The 13,978-nt window shown below is 51.0% G+C and overlaps 1 protein-coding gene across 1 annotated transcript in view; it reads left to right on the forward strand.

The window, feature by feature from the left end:
* The window catches only part of LOC140482510 (chondroitin sulfate synthase 2-like), a 79,431-nt gene extending 69,969 nt beyond the window's left edge, over positions 1 to 9,462 (forward strand). Inside the window, exon 4 of the mRNA XM_072580061.1 lies at positions 7,813 to 9,462. Within this exon, the coding sequence (XP_072436162.1) occupies positions 7,813 to 9,075 (1,263 nt within the window). The 3' untranslated portion in view covers positions 9,076 to 9,462. The remainder of the gene's footprint in view (positions 1 to 7,812) is intronic.
* Positions 9,463 to 13,978: the final 4,516 nt, after the last annotated feature.

The following is a 13,978-nucleotide window of genomic DNA, read 5'->3' on the forward strand; positions in this document are numbered from 1 at the left end:
CCACGTACACTCACACACCCACATACACACACACACCCACATACACACACACATCCACATACACTCACACACCCACATACACACACACACCGACATACACTCACACACCCACATACACACACACACCGACATACACACACACACCGACATACACACCCACACCCACATACACACCCACACCCACATACACACACACACCCACATACACACCCACACCCACATACAGACACACACGCACATACACACACACCCACATAAACACACACACCCACATACACTCACACATCCACATACACACACACACCGACATACACTCACACACCCACATGCACACACACACCGACATACACACCCACACCCACATACACACCCACACCCACACCCACATACACACACACACCCACATACACACGCACACCCACATACACTCACACACCCACATACACACACACCCACATACACACACACACCGACATACACACACACACCCAGATACACACACACCCACATACACACACACACCCACATACACACACACACCCACATACACTCACACAGCCACATACACACACACACCGACATACACACACACACCCACATACAGACACACACCCACATACACCCACACACCCACATACACTCACACACCGACATACACTCACACCCACATACACACACACCCACATACACACACACACCGACATACACACACACACCCACATACAGAAAAACACCCACATACAGACACACACCGACATACAGACACACACCCACATACACACAGAGACCCACATACACACACACACCCACAAACACACACCCACATACACACACACACCCACATACACACACACACCCACATACACACACACACCCACAAACACACACCCACATACACACACACACCCACATACACACACACACCCACAAACACACACCCACATACACACACACACCCACATACACACACACTCCCACATACACACACACCCACATACACACACACACCCACACACACACACCCACATACACACACAGACCCACATACACACACACCCCCACATACACACACAGACCCACATACACACACAGACCACATACACACACACCCCCACATACACACACACTCCCACATACACACACACCCACATACACACACACACCCACTTACACACACACACCCACATACACACACAATCCCACATACACACACACACACCCACATACACACACACGCACCCATATACACACACACCCACATACACACACAGAGCCACATACACACACACACACCCACATATACACACACACCCACAAACACACACACTCCCACATACACACACTCACCCACATACACACACACACCCACAAACACACACCCACATACACACACACAGACCCACATACACACACACACCCACATACACACACACTCCCACATACACACACTCACCCACATACACACACACACCCACAAACACACACCCACATACACACACACAGACCCACATACACACCCACACCCACATACACACACACCCACAAACACACACCTACATACACACACACCCCCACATACACACACACTCCCACATACACACACACACCCACATACACACACACACACCCACAAACACACACCCACATACACACACAGACCCACATACACACACACACCCACATACACACACAGACCCACATACACACACACACCGACATACACACACACTCCCACATACACACACATACACCCACATACACACACACACCCACATACACACACAGACCCACATACACACACACACCCACATACACACACACACCCACATACACTCACACACCCACATACACACACACCGACATACACACACACACCCACATACAGACACACACCCACATACACCCACACACCCACATACACTCACACACCGACATACACTCACACACCCACATACACACACACCCACATACACACACACACCGACATACACACACACCCACATACAGACACACACCCACATACAGACACACACCGACATACAGACACACACCCACATACACACAGAGACCCACATACACACACACACCCACAAACACACACCCACATACACACACACACCCACATACACACACACACCCACATACACACACACACCCACAAACACACACCCACATACACACACACCCACATACACACACACTCCCACATACACACACACCCACATACACACACACACCCACACACACACACCCACATACACACACAGACCCACATACACACACACCCCCACATACACACACAGACCCACATACACACACAGACCACATACACACACACTCCCACATACACACACACTCCCACATACACACACATACACCCACATACACACACACACCCACATACACACACAGACCCACATACACACACACACCCACATACACACACACACCCACATACACACACACCGACATACACACACACACCCACATACAGACACACACCCACATACACCCACACACCCACATACACTCACACACCGACATACACTCACACACCCACATACACACACACCCCCACATACACACACACACCCACATACACACACACCCACAAACACACACCCACATACACACACACTCCCACATACACACACACACCCACATATACACACGCACCCACATACACACACACACCCAAATACACACACACTCCCGCATACACACACACACCCACATACACTCACACACACACATACAGACACACACCCACATACACACACACACCCAAATACACACACACTCCCGCATACACACACACACCCACATACACTCACACACCCACATACACACACATGCACCCACATACACACACACCCCCACATACACACACACCCACATACAGACACACCCACATACACACACACACCCACATACACACCCACACCCACATACACACACACACCCACATACACACACACACCGACATGCACACACACACCCACATACACACACACACCCACATACACACCCACACCCACATACACACACACACCCACATACACTCACACTCCCACATACAGACACACACCCACATACAGACACACACCGACATACAGACACACACCCACATACACACAGAGACCCACATACACACACACACCCACAAACACACACCCACATACACACGCACCCACATACACACACACACCCACATACACACACACACCCACAAACACACACCCACATACACACACACACCCACATACACACACACACCCACAAACACACACCCACATACACACACACACCCACATGCACACACACTCCCACATACACACACACCCACATACACACACACACCCACAAACACACACCCACATACACACACACACCCACAAACACACACCCACATACACACACAGACCCACATACACACACACACCCACATACACACACAGACCCACATACACACACACACCCACATACACACACACTCCCACATACACACACACCCACATACACACACAATCCCACATACACACACACCGACATACACACACACGCACCCACATACACACACACTCCCACATACACACACACACACCCACATACACACACACGCACCCACATACACACACACACCCACATACACACACACACCCACAAACACACACCCACATACACACACACACCCACAAACACACACCCACATACACACACAGACCCACATACACACACACACCCACATACACACACAGACCCACATACACACACACACCCACATACACACACACTCCCACATACACACACACCCACATACACACACAATCCCACATACACACACACCCACATACACACACACGCACCCACATACACACACACTCCCACATACACACACACACACCCACATACACACACACGCACCCACATACACACACACTCCCACATACACACACACACACCCACATACACACACACGCACCCACATACACACACACACCCACATACACGCACAGACCCACATACACACACACACCCACATACACACACACACCCACAAACACACACCCACATACACACACACACCCGCATACACACACACTCCCACATACACACACAGACCCACATACACACACACACCCACATACAGACACACACCGACATACACTCACACACCCACATACACTCACACACCCACATACACACACACACCGACACACACTCACACACCCACATACACACACACACCGACATACACACACAGACCCACATACACACACACACCCACATACACACACAGACCCACATACACACACACACCCACATACACACACACTCCCACATACACACACACCGACATACACACACACTCCCACATACACACACACACACCCACATACACACACACACCCTCATACACACACACACCCACATATACACACACACCCACATACAGACACACACCCACATACTCACACACACCCAAATACACACACACTCCCGCATACACACCCACATACACACACCCACACCCACATACAGACACACACCGACATACAGACACACACCGACATACACACACCGCGACATACAGACGCACACCGACATACAGACACACACACCGACATACACACGCACATCCACATAGACACACCCACATACAGACACACACCCACATACAGACACACACCAACATACACACGCACACCGACATACAGACACCCACATAAAGACACACACCCACATACAGACACACACCGACATACACACGCACACCGACATACACACGCACACTGACATACAGACACACACCCACATACAGACACATACCCACGTACAGACACACACCGACATACAGACACACACCCACATACAGACACACACTGACATACAGACACACACCGACATACAGACACACACCGACATACACATGCACACCCACATACAGACACACACCGACATACAGACATACAAACACCGACATACAGACACACACCGACATCCAGACACACACCGACATACAGACCCACACTCACATACAGACACACACCGACATATAGACATACAGACACCGACATACAGACACACACTGACATACACACGCACACTGACATACACACGCACACTGACATTAACACGCACACCGACATACACACACGCACCCACATACACACACGCACCCACATACAGACACACACCGATATACAGACACACACTGACATACACACACACACCGACATACACACACACACTGACATACAGACACACACCGACATACAGACACACACCGACATACACATGCACACCCACATACAGACACACACCGACATACAGACATACAAACACCGACATACAGACACACACCGACATCCAGACACACACCGACATACAGACCCACACCCACATACAGACACACACCGACATATAGACATACAGACACCGACATACAGACACACACTGACATACACACGCACACTGACATTAACACGCACACCGACATACACACACGCACCCACATACACACACGCACCCACATACAGACACACACCGACATACAGACACACACTGACATACAGACACACACTGAGACACAGACTGACACTGAGGCACATGCACATAATGAGATACAGACTGACACTGAGACACAGACACACACTGAGATACAGACTGACACTGAGATACAGACACACACTGAGCTACAGACTGACACTGAGACACAGACACACACTGAGATACAGACTGACACTGAGATACAGACACACACTGAGCTACAGAATGACACTGAGATACAGACACATGCTGAGCTACAGACTGACACTGAGATACAGACACACACTGATACAGACTGACACTGAGATACAGACACACACTGAGCTACAGACTGACACTGAGATACAGACACACACTGATACAGACTGACACTGAGATACAGACACACGCTGAGATACAGACTGACACTGAAACACAGACACACACTGAGATACGGACTGACACTGAGATACAGACTGACACTGAGATACAGACACACACTGAGATACAAACTAACACTGAGATACAAACACACACTGATACAGACTGACACAGAAACACACACACTGAGATACAGACACTGAGATACAAACTGACACTGAGATACAAAACACACACTGAGATACAGACTCACGCTGAGATACAGACTGACACAGATACAGACACACACTGAGGTACAAACACACTGAGATACAAACTGACACAGATACAAAACACACACTGAGATACAGACTCACGCTGAGATACAGACTGACACAGATACAGACACACACTGAGATACATACTGACACTGAGATATAAACGCACACTGACACAAAGATACCTAAGGTCAGAAGTGGGGATGGTCCCCGATGATTACACAATGTTCAGCTCCATTCCCCACTCCTCAGATACTGGAGCAGTCCATGTTCAAATGCAACAAGATCTGGACAATATCCAGGTTTGAGCTGACAAGGGGCAAGGAACATTTGCGCCACATAAATGCCAGGCTGTGACCATCATCAATAAGAGAAGATTGAACCATCTCCTTTCAACATTAAGCAGCACCCCAACCATCTCCTTCACCACCCACTCCCTCCCCCACCCACACTCAGTAACAGCAGTGTGTACCATCTACAAGATGCTCTGCAGAAACTCACCAAAGATCCTCAGGCAGCAACTTCCAAACCCACAACCACTTCCATCGAGAAGGACAAGGGCAGCAGATACATGGGAACACCACCCCCTGCCAGTTCCCCTCCAAGCCCCTCACCATCCTGACTTGGAAATATATCGCTGTTCCTTCAGTGTCACTGGGTCAGAATCCTGGAATTCCCTCCCTAAGAGCATTGTGGGTCTACCCACAGCACATGGACTGCAGCGGGTCAAGAAGGCAGCTCACCCCCACCTCCTCAAGGGGCAACTAGGGACGGGGTAATAAATGCTGGGACCAGCCAGTGACACCCACATCCCTTGAATAACAAAATGTGTCAGAGGTACACATAGAGATGCAGATGGGTGCAGGCACACATACACAGAGCGACAGAGAGCTACATCAGAGGCACCCAGAGATCCAACCCCTACACTGAGACACTGACACAGCCCCTGACTAGTGCTTCCTGATGATCCGGGGTCAGTTAGTGGGTTACATGCTGGCCTCGTATCCTGGTCTCGGAATCTGTAGATGCTGACAACGGTTGGAGTTTTCCAGAGATTTGTTAATTTTTTTGTCAGGGATTGAGGAATTCAATGGGCTGAATGGCCATCTCCCATTTCTGTGTAAAAAGCATTGAGTTTTTTACAGCCCAGTAACAGACCCTTCAGCCCTATTCTAACCCCATTTCCTAGTCCTCTCATGGCCATATAGGTTTTGAGACTCAGTGATAATGAACACATCAGTTTTGCAAGGAACAGCCCAATCAGACCCAACCCCCCCCCCTCCCCTATTCCTGTGTTTCCCATGGCTAACCCACCTAGCCTGAACACTACGGGCAATTTCCCATGGCCATTCCACCCTAACCTGTACATGTTTAGACTGTGGGAGGAAACCGGAGCACCCAGAGGAAACCCACGCAGACACGGGGAGAATGAGCAAACTCCACACAGAGAGTCACCTGAGACGGGAATCGAACCTGGGACCCTGGTGCTGTGAGGCAGCAGTGCTAACCACTGAGCCACTGTGCCAATATGGCCGACTGTTGTCATGGTTGAAGAGACTAAGTGACCTCCTCCTGTCCCTACTATGCCCACAGGGCTGAATGGCCTTCTCTGGTTCTAACCCTCTGTTTTGCCTCATGTTTTCAGGATGAAATCCGGAATGTCAGTGGGCTGATGGCTGAAGGGGAGAAGGTGAGCAGTTGGCCGGTGGGGATTAACCCTCCTTTCGAGCCCCGGACCCGGTTCGAGGTCCTGCGCTGGGATTATTTCACCGAGGAACAGCTCTTCTCATGCATCGACGGCTCACCAAAGTGTGAGTTGCGTGGGATTGACAAGATGGACATCAGCAACATCATCGAGACCGCAGTGGAGGAGCTGAACAAGAAGTATCTGCCCACCCTGGAGCTGCGGAAGGAGCAGCTGGTGAATGGTTATCGGAGGTTTGACCCCACCAGGGGCATGGAGTATACCCTGGACCTACAGCTGCAGGTGCTCACTCAGAAAGGGCACAGTCGCTCCATCACCAAGAGGGTGTACCTGGTCAGGCCTCTCAGTGACATCGAGATCATCCCCATGCCCTACGTGACTGAGGCCACCAGGGTCCACATCATCCTGCCCCTCACCGTCCATGAGAGGGAACAGGCCATTCGCTTCATCGAGCTGTATGCTGTCAATGCGCTGGAGAGTAACGAGAACGCAATCCTCACCCTCCTCTTCATCTATGACCCCTTTGAAGCTCAGAGGGTCAATCAGAACGATATCTTCAGCAGTGTCAAAGCCAAGATCGTGGACTGTGAGAGGAAGTACCCGGAATCGAAGATTCCCTGGATTAGTGTGAAGACAGACTCACCGTGCCAACTGAAAATCATGGACATCATTTCCAAGAAGCATCCGGTAGACACCTTGTTTTTTGTGGCCGGCATCAACATGGAGGTCAACTTTGAGTTCCTTAACCGCTGTCGCATGAACACCATCAACCAATGGCAAGTCTTCTTTCCCATCCACTTCCAGGAATATAACCCAGAGGTGGCCTATCACAACCAGCCCCAGCCACTGACCATTGACCTGCTGAAGGATTCCGGCCACTTTGACCGCGATTTCTTCGATGCCGCCTGTTTCTACAACTCGGATTACATGGCCGCACGCGGGAGAATGGCGTCTGACGCCCTGGAGAACGAGGAGATCCTGGAGAGCCTGGACCTGTACGAGATGTTTGTGAAGTACTCCAACCTCCATGTCTTCCGTGCCGTGGAGCCCGGTCTGAGGCAGAAGTACAGCCAGCGACTGTGTAACCCGCGAGTGAGCGAGGAGATCTATCACCACTGTGTGCAGAGTAACATCCAGGCACTGGGCTCACGCTCCCAGCTGGCAATGCTGCTGTTTGAGCAGGAACAAGGAAACAGCACCTGAGAGCACGAGGAGGAAGCTCCTCATCCTTGCTACTGTCCTGGGTGCTGGGATCTTGCACCCCCACCCCCTCCCAATCCCTGTGTCCTCTACTCACTGAACTGGACAAACTCTTCACCTGCAAACAGACAGCATCGTCATCACCAGCTCAAAGGGTCCCAGTCTGGAGCATTGACATGGCCACCTTCTCTCAGGCCTCAGTCTGCAGGAAAGCTGCCATCCCATAATGACCCAGCCCATTGCGAGCACAAACTCAAACCAACAAAGACCAGGACAGTGTTCACTTTAATTCCCTTCACCCCCATCTCACGCCACGACTGCTCACTTAACAGGACGCTCTCTGACCTGCTGTGACCCTGTGATGCTGGTGGGGTGGGGGGGGGCGAATGTGACAGGGAGGGGGTGGGGGGGAATGTGACAGGGAGGGGGGTGGGGGGAATGTGACAGGGAGGGGGTGGGGGGGGAATGTGACAGGGAGGGGGTGGGGGGAATGTGACAGGGAGGGGGTGGGGAGAATGTGACAGGGAGGGGGTGGGGGGAATGGGATAGGGAGGGGTGAGGGGAATGTGACAGGGAGGGGGTGGGTGAGAATGTGACAGGGAGGGGGTGGGGGGAATGGGATAGGGAGGGGTCACAGGGAGGGGGTGGGGGGGAATGTGACAGGGAGGGGTCACAGGGAGAGGGTGGGGGGGAATGTGACAGGGAGGGGTGGGGGGAATGGGATAGGGAGGGGGTGAGGGGAATGTGACAGGGAGGGGGTGGGTGAGAATGTGACAGGGAGGGGGTGGGGGGAATGGGATAGGGAGGGGTCACAGGGAGGGGGGTGGGGGGAATGTGACAGGGAGGGGTCACAGGGAGAGGGTGGGGGGAATGTGACAGGGAGGGGTGGGGGGAATGTGACAGGGAGGGGGTGGGGGAGAATGTGACATGGAGGGGTCACAGGGAGGGGGGTGGGGCGACTGTGACAGGGAGGGGGGATGGGGGGGGTAGGAGGGGGGGATGGGGGGGGTAGGAGGGGGGATGGGGTGTAGGAGGGGGGGATGGGGGGGTAGGAGGGGGGATGGGTGGCTGGGTCACAGGGAGTGCAGGGAGGTGAGTAAATCGTCAGAAGGAGACGGTGATGTTGATGGAGATGTAGAGGGTGTTGGAATCTCCTGTCTGTAATGAAGGTGTGTGAGTGTGTCAATGTGTGAGTGTGTGTGAGACTATGTGTGACAGAATAAAAATCAAACACCATTGGTCGGATCTCATCATTTATTTGATTAAATCTAAGTTGTGTTAATATTTTTGGAGGGTTTATCTTCATGAGGTTCTCTGCCTATATCTGACCAAACTCACCTCATTATCTCCCTACAACAAGTTGTTGCTCATGTCTGATGTCTGTCCTGTCTGACCATGCCCCATTCCCAGAACAACAACACACTGTAACCACTCCAGACCTACACAGGGGTGAGGCAGAGCTCCTGTACAAACATGGAGACCCCAACAGCTTCATCCGCCAATGTCTATCAGACAGACAATGCCAAAAGGACACTGGTCACTCTACCCGAAATAAAGAACATATCAGAAATGACAACCAGACTCTGACAACCGTTAGGAATCATGACAGTACACCAGTCCACACCCACACTGCACCAACTGCTCATCAGAACAAAGGACCCCGTACCCACAACATACGGGAGCAACATAACGTACAAAATCCTGTGTCCTGACTCACATAAACACTATATTGACAGACTGGCCAAAAAGTAGCAATCGAGAGCACATAGAACATTACAGCGCAGTACAGGCCCTTCGGCCCTCGATGTTGCGCCGACCTGCGGAATTAATCTGAAGCCCATCTAACCTACACTATTCCATTCTCGTCCATATGCCTATCGAATGATCATCTAAATGCCCTTAAATTTGGTGAATCTACTACTGATACAAGCAGACCATTCCACACCCGGCTACTCTCTGAGTAAAGAAACTCCCTCTGACATCTGTCCTATATCTATCACCCCTCAATTTAAAGCTATGTCCCCTCGTGCTCACCATCACCATCTGAGGAAAAAGGCTCTCCCTATCCACCCTATCTAACCCTCTGATTATCTTATATGTCACTAAAGTCACCTCTCAACCTTCTTCTCTCCAACGAAAACAGCCTCAAGTCCCTCAGCCTTTCCTCATAAGACCTTCCCTCCAGACCAAGCAACACCCTAGTAAATCTCCTCTGAACCCTTTCCAAAGCTTCCACATCCTTCCTATAATGTGGTGACCAGAACTGTACACAATACTCCAAGTGCGGCCACACCAGAGTTTTGTACAGCTGTGACATGACCTCATGGCTCCGAAACTCAATCCCTCTATTAATAAACACATCGTATGCCTTCTTAACAACCCTATCAACCTGGGTGACAACTTTCAGGGATATATATACATGGACACCAAGATCTCTCTGCTCGTCTACATTTTCAAGAATCTTACCATTAGCCCAGTACTCCTGTTGCTCCTTCCAAAGTGAATCACCTCACACTTTTCCACATTAAACTCTATTTGCCACCTCTCAGCCCAGCTCTGCAGCTTATCTATGTCCCTCTGTAAGCTGCAACATCCTTTAGCACTGTCCACAACTCCACCGACCTTAATGTCGTCTGCAAATTTACTAACCCACCCTTCTACGCCCTCATCCAGGTCGTTTATAAAAATGACGAACAGCAGTGAACCCAACACTGACCCTTGCAGTAAACCACTGGTAACTGAACTCCAGGATGAACATTTCCCATCAACTACAACTCTCTGTCTTCTTTCAGCTAGCCAATTACTGATCCAAACTGCTATATCTCCCACAATCCCATTCCTCCACATTTTGTACAATAGCCTACTGTGGGGAACCTTATCAAATGCCTTACTGAAATCCATATACACCACATCAACTGCTTTACCCTCATCCACCTGTTTGGTCACCTTCTCAAAGAACTCAATAAGGTTTGTGAGGCACGATCTACCCTTCACAAAACTATGTTGACTATTCCTAATCAACTTATTACTTTTTAGATGATTATAAATCCTATCTCTTATAACTTTTCCAACACTTTACCCACACCAGATGTGAGGCCTGGTCTATAATTTCCAGGGTTGTCTCTACTCCCCTTGAACAAGGGGACAACATTTGCTACCCTCCAGCCTTCTGGCACTATTCTTGTGGACAATGATGACATAAAGATACCCAAACATCAACTCGCAGCATCACAACACAGCCAACTCTCCCTTACCTCAGTACACACAGACAAACAGGGCCATCAGTTTGACTGTCCTGGGACTGGCTAACCGGAGACATACACGAGAATTCCTCGAGGCCTGGTTTTCATTCAGGAATGTCGAAATAGATCCCATATATAACCCAACGCAGAGCAAAACCAGAAATGGCAACACCCACCCTAACAGACCGGATCATACCAATATCAAGCAGAGTAGAACACCCGTGCTTCAGGGCAGTCACACTGATGATGTTACCCAGCACGGTGACATCTGCTTAACAACCCACCATCTCAGTGAGCAAACCAACAATCACAACTCACCCAACTCAGTGGATATCCCTGAATTCACCAGACACTCACACCATCTTTAAAAACCCACTGTGTACGCAAACCCATTTTGTCAGTCCGGGGGGTCCTGCACAGTTTCTGCATTTACCCCTGGACATGGCAGGCAGTGGGATATTAACAGAAATTGCTGGAGAAACTCAACAGATCAGGCATTTTGTGTGGAGAGAGAAAAAGAGTTAATGTTTCTTCTTCAGAATATTCCGAATAGTAATGAGGTGAATTTGGCTGTGAATGAGGTGTTTAACAATAATTCCCAGCACTGTGGCCCTGTGAGAATCTCATCAGCTCACTCTGAAAAACACAGAGTGAGTGATGCCAGTGTTGAGATGGTTCTCGTCAAACTTCTTGAGCTGATTCTGTTTTGAATCCCCTCCCAACCATGGACCACGTCACTCAGCCCCACCTCCCCAAACCCTCCCACAGACAATTCCAACCTTTATTTTCCTGCCAATTATTTTCTTAGTGGAATGATTAAACAGAGTGTGCAGAGACACATGGGCGCTGAGCACAAATTGTTGAAGGTCATGGGGTGAGTTGAAAAACAGAGAAAGTGTTGGAGAAACTCAACAGATCTGGCTGGAGTTGTGGAGAGAGAAAGACTCTTCAGTGGTGGGATTCCCCTTGTCCTTATTCCCATCGGATCATTCCAACAAACAGAGGATCATCTTCCCCATTACAGCCAGCTCCACTGGGACTGTCACCACCCCCCTCTGTCACCAACCCCCCACTGTCACCAACCCCCCACTGTCACCAACCCCCCCGCTCCCCCCACTGTCACCAACCCCCCACTGTCCCCACCCCCCACTGTCACCAACCCCCCACTGTCACCAACCCCCCCGCCCCCCCCACTGTCACCAACCCCCCACTGTCCCCACCCCCCACTGTCACCACCCCCCACTGTCACCAACCCCCCCGCCCCCCCCACTGTCACTATACCCTCCCACTGTCACCACCCCCCCCCCACTGTCACCAACCCCCCACTGTCACCACCCCCCACTGTCACCAACCCCCCTCTGTCACCAACCCCCCCGCCCCCACTGTCACTATACCCTCCCACTGTCACCCCCCCCACTGTCACCACCACCCCCCACTGTCACCACCCCCCACTGTCACCAACCCCCCTCTGTCACCAACCCCCCCGCCCCCCCCACTGTCACTATACCCTCCCACTGTCACCACCACCCCCCACTGTCACCAACCCCCCACTGTCACCAACCCCCCACTGTCACCACACCCCCCACTGTCACCAACTCCCCACTGTCACCAACCCCCCCGCCCCCCCCACTGTCACCCCCCCCCACTGTCACCAACCCCCCACT

This window comes from Chiloscyllium punctatum, chromosome 10, assembly GCF_047496795.1.
Source record: "Chiloscyllium punctatum isolate Juve2018m chromosome 10, sChiPun1.3, whole genome shotgun sequence".
NCBI classification, from domain to species: Eukaryota; Metazoa; Chordata; class Chondrichthyes; order Orectolobiformes; family Hemiscylliidae; genus Chiloscyllium; species Chiloscyllium punctatum.